The 16,991-nt window shown below is 38.8% G+C and overlaps 1 protein-coding gene across 2 annotated transcripts in view; it reads right to left on the bottom strand.

Annotated features, from left to right (window-relative positions):
- Positions 1–15,000, bottom strand: part of DNAJC24 (DnaJ heat shock protein family (Hsp40) member C24) — a 42,153-nt gene extending 27,153 nt beyond the window's left edge. Inside the window, exons 1-2 of one of the 2 annotated variants that reach the window (XR_008824456.1) lie at positions 14,859–15,000; positions 13,317–13,457 (exon numbers count right to left, since the gene is read on the bottom strand). Coding sequence is in view for 1 of the 2 variants with exons in the window: in XM_056355092.1 (XP_056211067.1) it covers positions 13,317–13,424 (108 nt within the window). In the remaining variant the exon portion in view is untranslated. The remainder of the gene's footprint in view (positions 1–13,316; positions 13,458–14,858) is intronic. The other variant, XM_056355092.1, reaches the window with a different exon arrangement.
- Positions 15,001–16,991: the final 1,991 nt, after the last annotated feature.

The raw sequence follows: 16,991 nt of genomic DNA, 5'->3' as shown, positions 1-16,991 counted from the left end.
TGTTGTAACTGTTAGATACTCAGAAAATGAGTCATGAACATTGTGCAGAAACTACAATATGCTAATCCCACCTATATACACAAGAGTCCAAACAACAGCTGCCCTTAGTCACATACAGTCAGAACAACCATAAATCAGCATTTTATAAAAAGTGTAAGAAATAAAATGTTTTTTCCATTTATTACACTGCACTAGATTGCAGAAGATAAAAAAAAGACAAAGCCGCTGCCAAATACAACACACTACTGCCACCTAATGCTTACCAGAAGGTTACATCAAAAACATTTCATTGTTTCTCTGCACGACACCGTCTATCTAGCATGATGGAGAACAGAGACCAAAGCAAATAAAAGTTTATTATTGTTTTTAAATATCTGCCTCACATTTCCCCTACAGGCTTTCTATAGTGAACTGATGGGATCGTATCCGTTCTTGTACGCAAAGACTGTAAAAGGCAAGATGTATGTTCAGGGGGCTAAACGTGGGACTCTTATTCCATCTGCAAAAAAATCAGGAATGTAATACATGCATGTCATGAGGATACTCAGAGAAGTGAGTACATTCACTAGATCAGGTTCCACACTTGTTTACATTTTTGTAAGCTATCCCTTGTTAAGTAACTACCACAATTCAGTACTGAATAGCTTCACAGGACAAGTATTTGGAAAGGGGAAGGAAAAATAAAAAGAAAAGGAAAAAAGAGGTGTGGCCTTTACATTAAAACACCACAAAACTACTTTGAAGGTACTTTTTGTATTTCAGTGGTTTTGCAAGGCACTCTCTCTGAAACGTGGAACTTGTTCACTTCCATGAAAAGAATGATTCCAGGTCTTAAACTTGCCTTCCTAGCCCACAATCAATCTTTTCAACATGTTCAATCAATTGGCAGAAGTTAGCAGGGAACACGGAAGTAGCCTGCTTTTTCCACTTGCAAAGAGGAGAAACAGAAAGTGGAGGGTTCCTTGTGACATTCAATCTTTTCATATAGAGATTTAAACTCCCCCAAAGGGTGTCTATCCAAAGACAGCTAGACAAAAGAACAAGGAATTTATCTTCTTGATTCATTACTTCAATCCATCTTTTCTTTTTTCCCCAAACACAAACAATCTTTAAGCTTTTTAACAACTTCAGCCTTCTCCTACCTGATCTTGTTATCTGCTTTGACACTGATTCCAGCCTCTACTGTCCATCTCCTGGATGATTCTTATTCATACGAAGTGTTCTTTGTTTGAGGAAAAAATAAGACAGTTTCATTTTCCTTCTAATCTCTTATATCTTATCTATTCTTTGACCTTTTTCTAACATCGCTCACTGATCAACTAGCTGGTGAAAACTCGTGTCCGTTCTTGTCCCTTTCTCTGTACAATCTGCCATAATTAGAAATAGTTATGCAAGTATCAATCTGAGCTTCCCGCACAATATTCAACTGCCTTCAGGCAGGGATAACCACTGCTGTACGCATCCAGCACAGCAGACCTCCAGCTTCACTCGAGACAAGTAAGAACCATCAGAATACAAATCTTTCAGATCATATTATTGCTGCTATAGATGTTACTGTAAGGAAGTTTTTGCTATGATGTATTTTCAGCAAAGTATCATCAAGCCAGCACATAGGAGGAAAAAGGAATTTTCCGGAACATTTTAGTTATTCATCACCCAATGAATAATTTTGAAAGAAAACTACAGACAGCCCAACTTGCCTTCTTTTAAAACAGCAACATGCAACAGTTATGCAGACCACATAACTGGCATTCACTAACAGCTGCACAGTAAAAACAGATGATAACACTATCAATCCAATGCTGCAAATTCTCAAAACTTACTGGAGTTCTCTAAAGTGCAATTAAAAAAAATTACAAAAAAATTGACACTGTCATAAACTCATTAATTTGCATCTTGGATTTTTTCTTTACCTTGCTTAAACATACTTGAAACTTCCTCAACCTTCTCTCTGATTAAGCCAAGAATTTCACCACACCACCTTCTTTCACATTTAAATCACACAGGTTGACAACCTTAATTTCTGACCAGGGTTTTGAATGGTTCTGTTATTCACTGGAAAATCTTAATCTTTTGTCAAGTTGGGCATGAATCTGAGCTGAGAGCCATCTGAAAAAGGATCTGCTTTTCCTCTTCTGTACTTAGTGTCTGCTGCCAAAATCCAAACCTTTTGCATACTGGTTTTATGTATTTAACTGCAGTAGCAGTAGGATTGCCACTGTAATTCTGACAGAGTTTGACTTTTATAGATGTAAATTTCAACTTCCATGTTACTTTCAGTTTGATGCCACTTGTAAAAGCCCTGTGATTGCAGAGTTGGTCTTACACTAAGAAGTAATTTCTCATGTATAATACTTTATCCTCTTATTAAAGTCTAAAAATTATGTCAAATATGACCAGAATCCTTTTCTAAGGCAATTGTTTTTATCATGGCACCGTAGCATCACGATACTACCATACTGACACTATATTCTCTTATTGGTCTTAACTACTGACAGTGGGTCTCCTTTGTTCAAGGTAACACTCCATGAATATGCATGCTACTTTAAAGCACTTCGGCTCCCCCTGCGAAAACAAATAATTGCAGATTCTCTTTTGAAAACTATCAAGATGAGAAAGAAAACTATTGCATTGGCAAGGGAACAGACTACATTTCTGCAGTAGCAGTAACTAGTCCCTCTTAAGAGAAACTCCAGTAACAAACCCTTAGTCCCTTCACTCCCTATCCCCCAGTCTGGGGAAAGATCTAACCCCATTACACTGAGAAGAGTCTAACAACACAGCAAGTAATTACCTCACATAACTTTAATATTAAATATTCACCTTCTCTCCTCTCCAGCACCTCCTGAACAAACAATGCTGAAATGAAATGTAAAAGTTTCAGTTTCTAGTGATCAATCAATTGTTGTATAAATAGAAGCAAAGATTAATTTGGCTAACGAAGGTATGAAAATGAGGAGAGAAAACAGAACCTAAGGTTACTAAAAAGTACATCTTTAGAAACAGCTTCTTTTTCATTTTCTTCTGCTTCCACGGATCCTTATGTTCCTATGAAGAGCCACGCAAAAGCCTCAATTTGGAAACTACATTATACAGCAATAAAAATAACACCGAAAACAAGAAAAGGAAAGAAGGAAAGAAATGAAACTTTTTCAAATTTACTGAAGAATAAAGGTAAAATAAAAATAGAAAGGTAATTTTAAGAGCTCCTTTTAAGTTTCTGGTCCCTGTTGTCACAATTTACTCTGTTAAATGTCACATTCAATGCTGTTCCATTGTTTCGGGGTAAGTTAATGCAGCCCTAGCCATACAATAATGTCAGCTACACAAATGGGTAGGAAACTAGTTCAGGCAAATGTTACTTTCATGTGAAAACAAACCCCAGAATCCTGTTCTGTATTATTAAAAAAAACCCAAACAAAAAACCCAAACACACACAAAACACCCACAAACAAACCCACCAACAATAACAATGAAACCCACTAACAAAACAACCAGAGTTGCTTAAACTACTGAAAAAACAAGCATGAACTCTTCCAGCTGACATGGATGGGGCTGGATGAAGGCAAACCCACAGGATGCTATTTCCTGGCTGAGGAACACCTGGCAGAAGGACAGGACCAGGCAGGGGCAGTACTCTTCAGCTGGCACTGTGACCTGCAAGATGAATACCTTTCTGCAGGCTAAAAAAGTCAACTGCTTTGGTCCCCTACAACTTCTTAAGAACTGCTGAGCACAAAGCACAGTTCTTTGTGTTGTCCCCTCTAGCCCCTGATGACCATCACTAAAACAGTATTCCAAACCAAAATATACCATTAATTTTCAAATTCATTTGGAGTACCTAAAACCAGACAGACACCTTTAATATGTCAGATTTAAGCATAACGCCAAATAATCAAAATCCCTGAGGTACTTCAGCTGCAGAAGTCACTGCAGAAAGCAGGCCTTGAAGAATAGAGATTTTCTTTTTAAAAAAAGTTATCTATCAGTGACCATAACTGTAACACTTGCATAACACTTCAAAAGTTGCAGGTGGTTTTAGTTTTTTCTTTTCTTGAAAATATTTCTTTCAGCTTTCCCTACCTCTAGGAGCAATAAAGAATCTCTGCACTATTTGAAGCTGCTCCTGATCTCAAAATAACAGGTTAGGCCCTAGGCAAATTACAGCTTCTAAAATGGACATGAAAAGCTAAATATTTAACAGAATTTAGTGCTCAGTTTAGAAAACATTTGGGCGCAAAACCCATGAAGAAATCACCTACCTTTTATGAGGCCAGCTTAACTTGAGAGGTACATTAGTAAACATGTTATACCATATCTAAATAAACCGAAGGCACCACAGCCTGAAGTGCAAGCATCCTGAGAAGTCTCAAGCCTTAAAATCAGATGCTATGTGCTATGACTACAGCACAAAGGCTCCATTTCATGGATATCACAGCACCATAAAACCCCCAAAAAACCACAACAGAAAAAACCCCACCCAAAACCCACATCAGCATTCAGTTATTTCAATTTTTTGTAGCCACAGTGACAAAACAATTCCAAACATAATCCACAGAAACAACTAAACTTTACAGCTAGTTTGGGTTGGATTTACTCATACTGATGGCTTGAAGCACGCATTTATATCACTAGTTTGGTGTTAATCGAGTTTCTAGTTTGAGGTTGTTTGTGGTTGGCAAATTTCTCCATTTGCAGTAAGGAAACTTTGACAACGTGTCCTTGTAATGGTCCAGAAGAGTCAAGGAGGTCACTTGATAAAAGAATACTCTGCTCATGTAACAGAAATTATTACTGAGCTTTTTGCCATTGACAAAATCCTACCAAGCCCATACTTTGCACTGCTCTTCTGTAGCAGTAGGAATTAATACTGGATTGCTGGCATGCTGTGCTAGAAGGTAAGTACCCCTTAAAAGAGCAACTCTTGTTCAGCCTCTCCTCAAACATCTGATTAGTTATTTTTAAAGTTATATCATGAAAAGAAAAATATTTAGCTAAGATGCTGCTCAGAAAAATCCTTCAACTTTACCTTCTTTGACCATGGACATTGTTATGTCATAAATCCAAGCAGCACAGACTGTGAATTTTTTCATTATTACTTTATTGGGCATAACAATGAAGGGTCAAGTTTTTTTGAAATATCTGACTATTGACTTTTCAGCCTTAAAGTGTCAATTTTCAGTATGTTAAAAGTAAAGTGAGTGACAGAGTTTATCCAAATGACTGGCAGACTACAACAAAAAAGCAGAACTTTCTTACCATAATAATACAAGCTACCTACAAAGTGTCCTACAAGACAGACATTCCGGTATAAGAATTTGCTTCTGCATTAGATCTGATGAGCTCATGTCCGCCAAGCATTTGGGCTCTACACAAGATGAGAAAGCATGATGCACTGAGGCAAGGAAAAAATGGAGGATGGGACAGTTATGTCATTCAGATTGTGATTTTCTGACTCTAAGGTGTTTAAAGATGAAGGAAAGGATTGCAGGAATGTGTGGCTTTAAAAAAAAATTCCATAATAATTAGGTATTTTAAACGTAAGGCAAAAATCACACATAGAGCATTTATTTAAATCTGAAAAAAAATATACAAGTCTCCAAAACACTCTGTTTTACAGGTTACTACATCATATTACAACCGTTTTAAAATTTAATAACTATTTCAGATTCAACGCAAATGTGTCAATTTCATTTAATAGCAATAAGAGATCCTTATATAAGCACAATTATTGCAAGATGACCGAGTCTAGAGTCTACCCTTAACATTTATTATCTTTCAAACTCATGGTCTGGGATTACAGCTTCTATAAATAATTGACCCAGTGCTTAAAATTTCAGAAGCAGGCACTTTAATAAATAGTCTGATTGGAAAAAGTTGAACAACTCAAGATACTCTTGACTGTGGCTGCTCAAAAGTCAGAATAATCAGAACATTTATCTATGTGAAAACATTATGCCAGTCTCTATAGCCTCCTTCTTTGTGCTTTAATTCATATCTTTCACTATGTGATTTTTATTTCAGACATCTCACTTTAGAAATGAGATGAAAAGCATACCACACAATATAAAACTAGTTCAACGTGTCTTCAAATGTGCTGAAAGAACACTTGCAAATACTAAGAAACATCCTTATAGAGTTTAAGCTACTGAAGATTTTATTTCTATTCAGAATTTTGATTTTATACTACCGCAAGACACAGTGAATATTTGTAAGTCTAGAACACCTTTCACAGTCTACCAAAGACAGCATAGATTGTTTTTAATATATTGTTACAATTAATAACTTATATAACCAGTGCACAAAATGTTCAAGAGGCATCAGATTCCTTTGACCATAAGTGACATGAAAGGCCAAGCACACATTAGCTGAATCTCACATCTCAATTGCCTGATGCCCATTCTGTTCTTATGTACGTATCTTAAAACTACAAAGGATGAAGTATCAGAAGCTGATCACAACAAATAAATTATGGAAAACAACCCAGTAAACAAACAGATTACATTTAGAAATAATATTTCAAGGTAACATTACTTTCACAACTAGCTGAACTACCTGGATAAGGAATATATTACTTACTTGCTAGCTTATTTTGTGATACTATGGTTTTTCTCATATTCAATATAACAGTTAAAAATCACTTTCTGCTATAGGGATGTTCACACCATCCACTTGGTAAAATGCACCTACATCTTTTAAACAAACAAAATAATAAATTACACATTACAAAGTAATAAGAAGTGAGACATCGCTCCATATAAACTGAGATTTGGTAGACAACCACCTCTAATAAAAGAGTACTGCAGACTACCTACTGTGATATGCCCCTTTTCCTACTATGATACCTTACTACATCCTTTTTCTTTTCCCCTACATCCATGACCTCTCTTCCCCCCATTCCTTCTGCAAGTCAGGATACCTTTCTCAGCCTGTTCTTGTATAGGCTGTGTCTGAAGTATGCCTTCCAGCTGGTTGCTGACCAATCAGAACACTAATTGGGTAATCACTGCATTTCATTTGATTAGCCAGCTGCCTAATTATGTAGAACACATGCTCCCATTGGCCAGCTACCCTAACGAGAGCACATAAGGCCCAAGGACCAACAATGCCACCAGCATTACATCTTCACAATTCCAACTGAGCAAGCAGGAGCTTTGGCTCAGATGCGGCAGTCTGTACCGCTGCACGTGGCAGCATCACACATCTCCAGAATGTTTAAGTACCATCGTAACACATGCAACAAATCTGTAACACTATTCAGATTGATAAAAGTTCCTTGTAACATGATCATTTCCAGGGTAAATACTTGTTCCTCAGACTTACTACTGAATATCATAATGACCTCTTCTGCTGGAAGAAAAAAAACAACCAAACAAAAAATAACATGAGAAACAGGTTGATAAACAAAAGCTCTCGGAGCTTAAACATCAGCAGGAACATCAGCGTAATCTTGATCTGGCTAATCAAGCTGTTTGAACTAATGACTTCTGTAACACTGAAGTTCATTGTATACTACATCGGCTAATAACCAATTTAATTTTAAGTCCCAGCTTGAAAATATGCCTCCTTGTATTTTATTAAGGTCATAAGTAGTGCATCAGATGTAAAGAACAGCTCAAAATAAAACTATCCAGAGTGTCAAAACGATAGTCCTTTGTATGACACTTAGTGGCTTATCTTTCTCTCTGTTGCAATTACATTAACTTCAGTCAAGCTACAACTAGGCTAAACTGAATTTGTTCTGTTTATACTGTCAAATTACAAAATCCATTTTCTACAGGCTAGCTGAAACTAGAGTCAGCTAAGCATGATGATCGGTTGAATATCTGTAACAAGCACACTGCTACTCAAACAAAAAATACAAACCCTGCAAAGGCTATTAAAAAAAGAAATATACACATTGCATAATTTTAATTACGACAAACATTATTATGAGACTTCTGACACAAAGCTCAAATGTTTTCATTGGTAAAGATTCTAACTCAAACTCAACAAGAAGCTCCTCAGCAGGCAGGTCCTTTCAGGAGCAACGCTGAATTTATTTTGGAACAAATTTTAAGACAATCATGCAAGCAGGTCTCTGACTTTACATATATGACATCCTCTGCATTTCCTGTGACTGCAGAATTTAGATGTGTACAAAAATTTTATAAGAAACAACGGATTTTTTTGCTCTTCAGAGACAGACGTCTTTACACAAACTCAATGGAACAATCTCTTCTTGAAGTTGTTTTGCTTCATTAAATTAAATTTCTATTAATGTCCTTTTTCATTGCTGCTGAGAGTCATTCTCACCTATGACTGATGCTGTTTTCAAGTTTCTACTCTTTCAAAATTGACCACCTTAACACTTGTATTTGTAACACTTAGCTGTAAAACGCACCACCCTTTCTGATAAAAAAGATAATCTTTGTAACACTACGTGTTAAAATGGCACATTTTATTTCCTTAACACATTAAAAATAAGAGCTTCTCGCATACTCCCTGCTCAAATTACATGGATTCTTTTTAAGATTAGGGCACACATTGTAACAGCAGCATATAATTTTCCTGCACAATAATTTTTTTCCAGTTGAAAGGTATCCTATAATATCATCTGCATCAACAGGAACAGACACCTGATTTTCAGCTAGACAAAGCTTACATGTTTGGTGACTTTATTCCCTGTAAAAAGCAATATTCAGATATGTAGCAGCTACATGAAAATCTGAAAACAATCTGGCAACTCATTCTTTGACCACAAAGTGGTAGACCAAAAGGAGATGTAAAAATTCTGCCAATAATCAGATAGGGTCATTTTTTTTCCCAATATCCTATTTTTGTTACACTAATTTTATCTTCTGCTAATTTTATACACACTCAGAAATGGAAAATAAGCACTGTCCTTCCTAAAAGCTGTATGGATTCCTTGAAAAATTAAGTAAAGAGCATAAAACCATTTAAGAATTCTTCTTGGTGAAACGTCTGTGTATGTAACTGGATAAAAAGGCTCTATGTATCCCACATATCGCAAAACCACCAGCACGTTCCAAAGACAGAAGATTAATTATCAAACCCTGACCACTTAGAAACCGTAACAATTGTCAAAATTTCTTCTGATTCCTTTCAAAGTATGGAAACTGTAAGCCTTCTGTGCTTCAGAAGGCACTTTAGCATGAACTTAAAACAGCCAATCAAGAAATCTTTTTACCTTGAGTTATGCTGGTTACAAATTACATATTCCTATTTTTTTTTTTCTTTCAGAATTACTGGCTGGCTAGAGCTCTGCGCTAGAGAAAATACTGCAGTATAAGCCAGCATACACAAAAGTTTGATTTTGTTTTAAAAATAAGCTATTTATAGAATTGCCAGTGTAACACAGATCTTATGCCCAAGTGTCTGTCATCTTCAGCAGCTATTGACTGTTACAATAATAAACTATCAAGATGATACAGATATCAGTCACATAAGTACAAATTTAAGTTTCATTAAGTTGCAAGGAAATTTTGTAAATATGAACTTTTACTTTGAGGGTGAGAAGGTAAAAAGGTAAAAAAAAAAAATAAAAATTTAAAAATCATACTTTTAGGCCAAATCTGTGCTGTTCTGTATCAGATTAATACTAGTCTTAAAACAGAACTGACATTACCTGTAGTAAAATAACTCAAATATATGTTATGATTTGATAAAATAGAAAAGTAAGTACAGCAAAGCAAAATATGGCAACACAGTAAGTAAATATATTCACTCTAGCAGGGCTTATCTGTACAGTTTTGTTATGGGTTATTAAATTTTTCCATCAATTTCTTAGAATTGACAAAACCAAGTTATATTTCAAAAATTCATCAGTTTTAAACTGATCTGCCCTTATGAAATCATTCTTACAACCTACAATTCAACCATTTTTAATTGCATACTACTTTGTATTATTAAGGTCAATCCTGAGATTTAACTGCAAATATAGCTATCTTCTGGCTGGCATATGGCAAGATCTCCAACTCTTTTTATCTTTGGAAATTTACATCTGCCTGTTCATTCAAGATGCTAAGCATACATGTGTTGACAAATACAGAAAATAGCAGATGGCAAAAAGCAAATGCTCACCATGAAGCATTGGGGATCATTTGAAGAAGGCTTGGACTCAGACTTTTGTCATTTTTATTTTAACAGCAGAACTACATTTAAAAATAAATACTACCATAGCAGAACTATATTTAAAAATAAATTGTACCATCTATTATGCTTGATGGTAATGAACTTCTGTGATCAGAATATTCACGATTACAGAATGAATGTCATTGTAATTGCAATTATCCAAGATGCAAGTTCCTTTATAAACTTTTGTATTTTAAGGTAATTAGCACAGTATGATTTTTCAGGAGGTTAACTTCTGCTGTTCCATGCAAGCCAGAAAACTTTCTGTACTACCCATATAATTTGTCACAGAATCTTTTAATAGGCCATACATGACTGTGCTCATCTGCTATTCCAGCTTCTAAACTGGAGTTAGTCCAGTAATTGACTACTACCACGGTACCTAAAACCACCTGCAAGTAGACCTGTTCTCTGTCCACACCAATAGTGCTACCAATTCTACCATTACCATCTCCAACAACAGCTTTAGAAAACCAAATGAGCACTTTGTCATCCAGAGGTGTGAAGCTGTCCAGAGGTCTAAGTACAAGCTTTACTTGAGGAGCAATGAAGTTACTCCGTCTGAATGGGACACAACCAGCAAGACAAGAGGTTCAGCCTGTGCTATACTTTTTATTAACAATGAACAGTGGATGACAGTCAATAGTATCGGGATAAGACAACCATACAGCAACACCTCCCTTATACATTCCACCAATACTCAGAAGTCCATAGGTCATGAATCTTTGAATCAGGGAGAGTATTTTTTGTGTTAACATGCCACGGCAGACATTCATAAAAGTCTTTTCAACCATGAAACCCCTTGGATTCAACATCCGTGGCAGAAACTGTCACACTGTAACTACATGCTTTAGTGAAGGTCTGTACTGTTTCCTCCAGCCACTTCTATAGCAAATGAGTTTTTAAGATGCATAACAATAATTGTTGTTTTTATTACCGCCATGCTTTTAAAGACTTTAGATTGACTGTGCTCGATGCTGTATTAGCAAGTAGGTCTGTAACGGTTCAGCTAAAAGATGAATAGAGACAGGACATATGGTAACAACAACAGACAAGCAGCAGATCTGCCTTGGAGAAAACACCAAGAAGTAAACACCAGTGAGTCTTTTTAGTTACAGAGATCCGTCGCAGATACCAAAAGAATGCTGAGACAAACAGCAAAAGAAAAAAAAAGTATCTTAATTTTCTTTAACATTTCTCACTGACTTTTCAAATAAAGAGTGCTAACCAATTAGCTTGGAAATATACAGGTTCTAAAGAAAAGCTTGTACATAAAACAATATTTTCATCTTCCAAAACTACAGTTATAGATGTAAACAGTTGAAAACTCCAGCAATTCTAATTCATGTAATTATTTTGAAGTGTATGACAAGTACAGTGCCGTAACACAAAGGGTCGCTTTCATTAAAAAAAAAAAATCATATAAGAAAGGCACTATGTAGTTTCAGTTCTGTAGCAAACAGCTCTAAACAATACTTTACATAAGATTTTTAACGTATTATTATATACAGATTCACAGTGGGAAAAAAATTTTAATTCTATTACAGCATTCAGTTTAAACTGGTCCCCTATCTGAACAGAAGGGGTATTTTAAGCTATGGTCAAGTAAGCTATAAATAGTTCATTATTAATATTTTATTCATATTTTTAATAATAATTCAGTAAAACAAAAACATTGGAAGGTCCAAGAAAACATCTGTTTATATTAAGAGCATAACTAAGAGGCTTGGTTTCCAAAGCTCTCTCCTGGAATGACTTTCTCGTGTTTAAAAGTGAGGATCAAAAGGACTTATGTCCTATACCTGCATGCAGATATCTTGTAATGTGTTGAAACTTACGATTCCAAGTACACAGACCAATTTCAAAGAAGTAAGTTAGCAGAAGACACTGAGGAGTACAGCAGGATACTTAGTGAATTCAACTGAAGAGCATCAAAACGTGTAAGTTTGGAACATACTGGTGAAATGACCTTTAAAACAGTTTTCACAGGGGCTAGAAATAAATAATAAAAAATCCCAACAAAAAAATAATCAAACAAAAAAAGCCCCCAAATGAACCCATTAATTTATTTCAGCTCTAACAAAACTCAGCCTCCTGTTGACCAGTAATCTCTGTACCTCACTTAAAACTCCCAGCTTCTTGCCACATTCATTCTGACACCTCATTCTCAAACTGAGCAAGACCAGCCATGCCTGTGCTCTCTAATGCCCTGCCAATATTGACAGTCCAGCTAGAAGCTACCTAAAGGTACATATAAAATTGAATTCTGCTCACCTCCTTCCTTCTTCTCTACTAGGTTGCCAGTTTTCAAGAAACTTAGGAATTTAGTTACCTTGGGAATTCTATTTGTCTATCAGAACTGGTTGAAAACTGCCATCGGTATCAAAAAAATACAGCCCATTTTCCTCAGAAAGCCAGGCCAAAGCATCTTTTGAGCAAAAAGTCTGAATTCAGGGGAAGGAGTAAAACAGAAGAACCAAGACTCACATGAAATAATCTGGTAAAGCTCTTGAGATTCTTACACACATATACCAGGAGCACATGAAAAATTAAGTGCATTCACAGAACATCAAGTCTTAATGCATGACCGAAAACATGACTCCACAAAAATGCACCAGAAACTTTCTAATAAAATTGGTATTAACATAGTTACCTCCTGTACATTTTCTATTCCATTACTGCAGACTATCAGGAAGAACTTTTCACTCTTTGTATCTGGTCTTTATACATTCAAGTGTTGCATTCAGCACACTGTAACTGCACACACGACAGTAAATGCCACAGGTATCAATCAGCAAATTTCATGATTTTTATTTCATGAAATATATTTCATGAAATTGTATGTGCTACAAAAAATGACCTGTTTTGACTTATGCACCGGATTATCCAGCACCTGATGAACAAGTATTTGGCTCAGTTCATTCGCGAATATTTTGCAAAGCTGGGAGACATATCAGTGTTCTGGAACCAGAACACCACAACCCCTCTTTGTAAAATATAATAACTCAAACTCCAGATGTTTACTTCAAACTGAAACCAGCTTCAGTGAACTGATATTATAGATATACTCTGATTAATCATATATTTGTACAAAAAAAGTAAAATCAAACCCTGCAATTATTATCTTACTAATTTATAGAAATTATTTTTGGACATCTTAAATAAAAAAACCCCATACTTACTAATAAAGCAAGTTTTTGGTACTTCCGTTTCAGTTCTGCTGGACTGTCCGATGGCTCTGCACCCAGGATTTTGTACCAGTCCTTCTGCATTATCCTTTCAAAGGCCATAGTCTGACTGGCTTTGAAATTACTTTCTTAGCACTGTGTAAGAAAATTAAATAAATATAATTACAATTTGGATGAGAAAAAGCAAAAATGAGGAAATCTGACAAATTACAGGATCATGAAATAGACTGCAGCTCTCAAGCACACCCACACCCCTACAACAGATCTATAGTGCAAAAAACCATCTTAATTCACATGGCCACTCCATCCCATAGACTGTATATGTGAAGTGATTTAATTAATGTTGTGTTCCTGTCCCAGTTCATTAGTATATCACATTTCAGAAGCTGCCCATACTCCTTTGAAATCGTTTGTGTTTTAAGCATCTGAACTATTTTGACCTTACGTGGGTTGCTTTTTACAGCGACACTTTTTAAAGTACAGACTTTCTATTTTGAAGCAATACTGTACTTAATATGTGAAGTACATAAAAGTGTGACATTTTGTCAATTCTGGAACGAGATATATATGCAAGACAACAAAAATATATAGCTCGGATCATCCATGGTCATGGCCTCTCCTTCATACTGCTGGGTAAGGCAACTTAACTTTTTAACGTTAAATTAGGAGCACATATAAAAACAAATAAACAAAAATGAACAAAGACATACATAGTGCAGGTTGCTAAGTGAAACCTAACTAGTTGGATGCTTTTTATTTGTGCCCACCTATCAACAAGCTAATGACCCAGAATGAAAAAAATAACCAGGAGCATTCAGTGCCAGTACTAGCACTGTCACGCTTGAGCTTCAAGGAGATTTCAGGCATACTGAAATCCCAAGCTTTTAGTAGCAGATTTAACATGAATTTTCTGCTAACAAAGTAAAGAAAAGCTCTGCAAGTTTAGAAATTTTATAAACTTTTTTTTTAATTTATTGTTGAAAGAAGGAAATAGTGTGGGTTTTTTTCCTATTACAGCACTAAAACTGCCTTCTGGTGACTACCGTCATCCTTCAGAATAAATGCTTTTTTCGCAGGGAAGGAAAAGTATGTTCTTCGAACTCCTGAGAGCTGCGACCAGGCGGAGGGCACACCCGGCGGCAGGGTGGTCCCCCTCCTCCTCTGGGGCAGCGCCACCTGCCCCCGCTTTCCCCACGGAGCCCCCCGGGGCACCCACGAGGGTCTGTAACAACCCGCGAAGGCGCCAGCGCCGCCGGGCCACGCTCCCCCGCCACCACCGGGAGCGCAGCGCCCGCTGCCCACCGCGGGCCCCCTCCCCGCCGCACCCCCCCTCCCCGCCGCACCCCGGTGGCAGACGGGCCGCATGGACCTCGGCGGCGGGAGGCCCGGGAGGCCGCCAGAGCCCAGCCGCGGCCCCGCGCAGCACGCCGGGCCCTGCCGCAGGCCTCCCACCGCCTCAGGACAGGGTTGCGGCGCGCCAGGGAACCCGCGCCCGGCCTCCCCCCGGCAGCAGAACGGGCGACGGCGACCACCCACCTGCCCCGCACCACCAGCCCGTCCGCGGAGGCGGCCGGTGCCGCGGTTAACTTGTCCGGCGGGAAACAAGCCCTCGGCGTCGCGCTCTGCGCCTTTAGCGCGGCGGGGGGCAGCGGTGCAGGCCGCCTCGCCTGTTTCCGCCCGGGCAGCAGTGGCGTCGGCACCGGCAGGAAGCGGAGCCGTGGCTGAGGCCCGACGCCGTTTCCATGGCGACCGGCGGCGCTCCGGAGCTGCGAGGCTGCCGCCGGGCTCAGTAAGTAACGGCCCCGGCCGCCCTCCAGCGCTCGCTCCCGGCCCGGGGCCAGCGGGAACGTCTTTTCACCCCCGCCTTCCCCTCGGGGATCCCGTCTGCAGGTGCGAGGGCTCCCCGGGGTCCCCCCTGCCCTGCCTCGCTTGCTGCGCGGGAGGCCGGGCCGCCCCGCCTGCAGGTGCGGGAAGCCCCGGGGCGCCCCGGGTGCGTTTTGCCTTCCCTGGCTGCAGGCCTCCCCCTTGGCTCCGGCAGCGGGGCACCGAGCGCTGAGGGGGCCCGCCGCACCCCGGGGCGCTGGGCCGGCACGCCGCCCGGTTCGCTCTGCGCCACCGCCCGCGGCCGCGGGGGCCGGGAGAGGAACCCGCGGGCACCACGGCACTGCCCTGCCACCGCCTCGCCTCCCTTCCCCTTGTCCCGGCCCTGGGAGGGGAATAAGAGGATGGTTTCTATCTAGAAAGTACTTATCCTAAAGGGGAAGGAAGCACATCCTCTTAATGAAAAAAATTAAGCTCAGGAAGCAGCTTTTAATGATGTAAAGACATCACCTCTTATAGAAAAAAGCATACATCCATGCTGTACGCTTCAGCTTTCGCCATCTCCGTCAATCTTAGCAAAATCCCTTAACAACAGTCCAGACAAACTCAGTTCACACTATACCTTTAAATGTGTAGCACACATCCTTTGACAATGCTGTTACATAATACATTAGAATTAAAGCAACTTTTGGTCATTTTTCATACCCTTTGACCTGTTTAAGTAGAGCAGCAGCCAGGCTGTGCAGAGCTGGAGTGTTGTCCTGGCTTATTGTTCCCATTAACCAGGAGCGTGGGAAGGGCGTGGGGACAATCAGGGCTGAACAATAAACACAGAGAATTTATTTAAGGTTTAACATGGATGGTAGGGAAGCAAGAGACTTTCTGGGTAGGTGTGAAAAACATCAGATCTACAAAATTATTCAAGACCTATGCATCAGTCTGGTTTTTGTCTATCCTGGCCATCTACAAAATAGTCGGTAGGTTAGTATTTTGCCCTTTCATCTCCGTAGTTGTCAAAAGGGAGAGGCTTGTCTTTGCCCTTGGGCGGTACATGTATGAACCCTGGAAGTCCAGCTTCCTCTGTCAATGTGGTGTTAACTTATGCAGCACCAGTATGAGTAATTATACATTTCACTTAAGCCATTGAATTATAGATGAAGAGTATCAAGCGTGAGCTAATTTATGTAGTTCCTTTTGAAATTAGAATTTACTTCTCAGGCAACAGTTTCAGTATGACTGCATGAGTAATCTTCTTCGTTTTGGCTTGTAATCAGCCCACGTATAACTTGGAATGGCCCACAGCATTTAATGTATTCTGTTCAGCCATTGATTGGGCTGACATGTAAGCAAGTAATGTTTTTATGAAGGGGGGGGGGGATTAAAAGGAAAATTGTAAAAGGTGTGGTGATGTCTTGGACATTGGTTACTACACCTGTGCTTTTACCTCAAATAGTTAATATCCCCTACAGACTGAATACATTTACAGTATCCATTTTAATCCTCTATGCCCAAAATTCTTAAATGTTGCATATAGAGTTTTTTCCATTTTAACTTGGTGGTGGGTTGGTGTCTAAAGCCAGCTTCTAATGTAGTTTAAACTCAGTTACTTGAGAGATTGTGAGCGTTTGTATCCCATAGTATAATTATCTGTGATTAGTTGTTAAATATAAAATAAATATAAATGTTAAGGAATTACCTCTGAAGTCAGTGGAACAATTTTGGAGGTGAAGCTCTCATTCTTTTCTGTGCACGTTCAGCAGTCCTGCCAAAGTAAAAGAAAATAGGCCATTTAATATAACTGTTTGGTGCTCATGGGCTGCAAAATGCATGAAATACGAAATGAAATCA

This window comes from Falco biarmicus, chromosome 10 (assembly GCF_023638135.1).
Source record: "Falco biarmicus isolate bFalBia1 chromosome 10, bFalBia1.pri, whole genome shotgun sequence".
NCBI classification, from domain to species: domain Eukaryota; kingdom Metazoa; phylum Chordata; class Aves; order Falconiformes; family Falconidae; genus Falco; species Falco biarmicus.
Note: the sequence above shows the minus strand (reverse complement) of the source record. Positions and strands in the feature narration are given on the sequence as shown.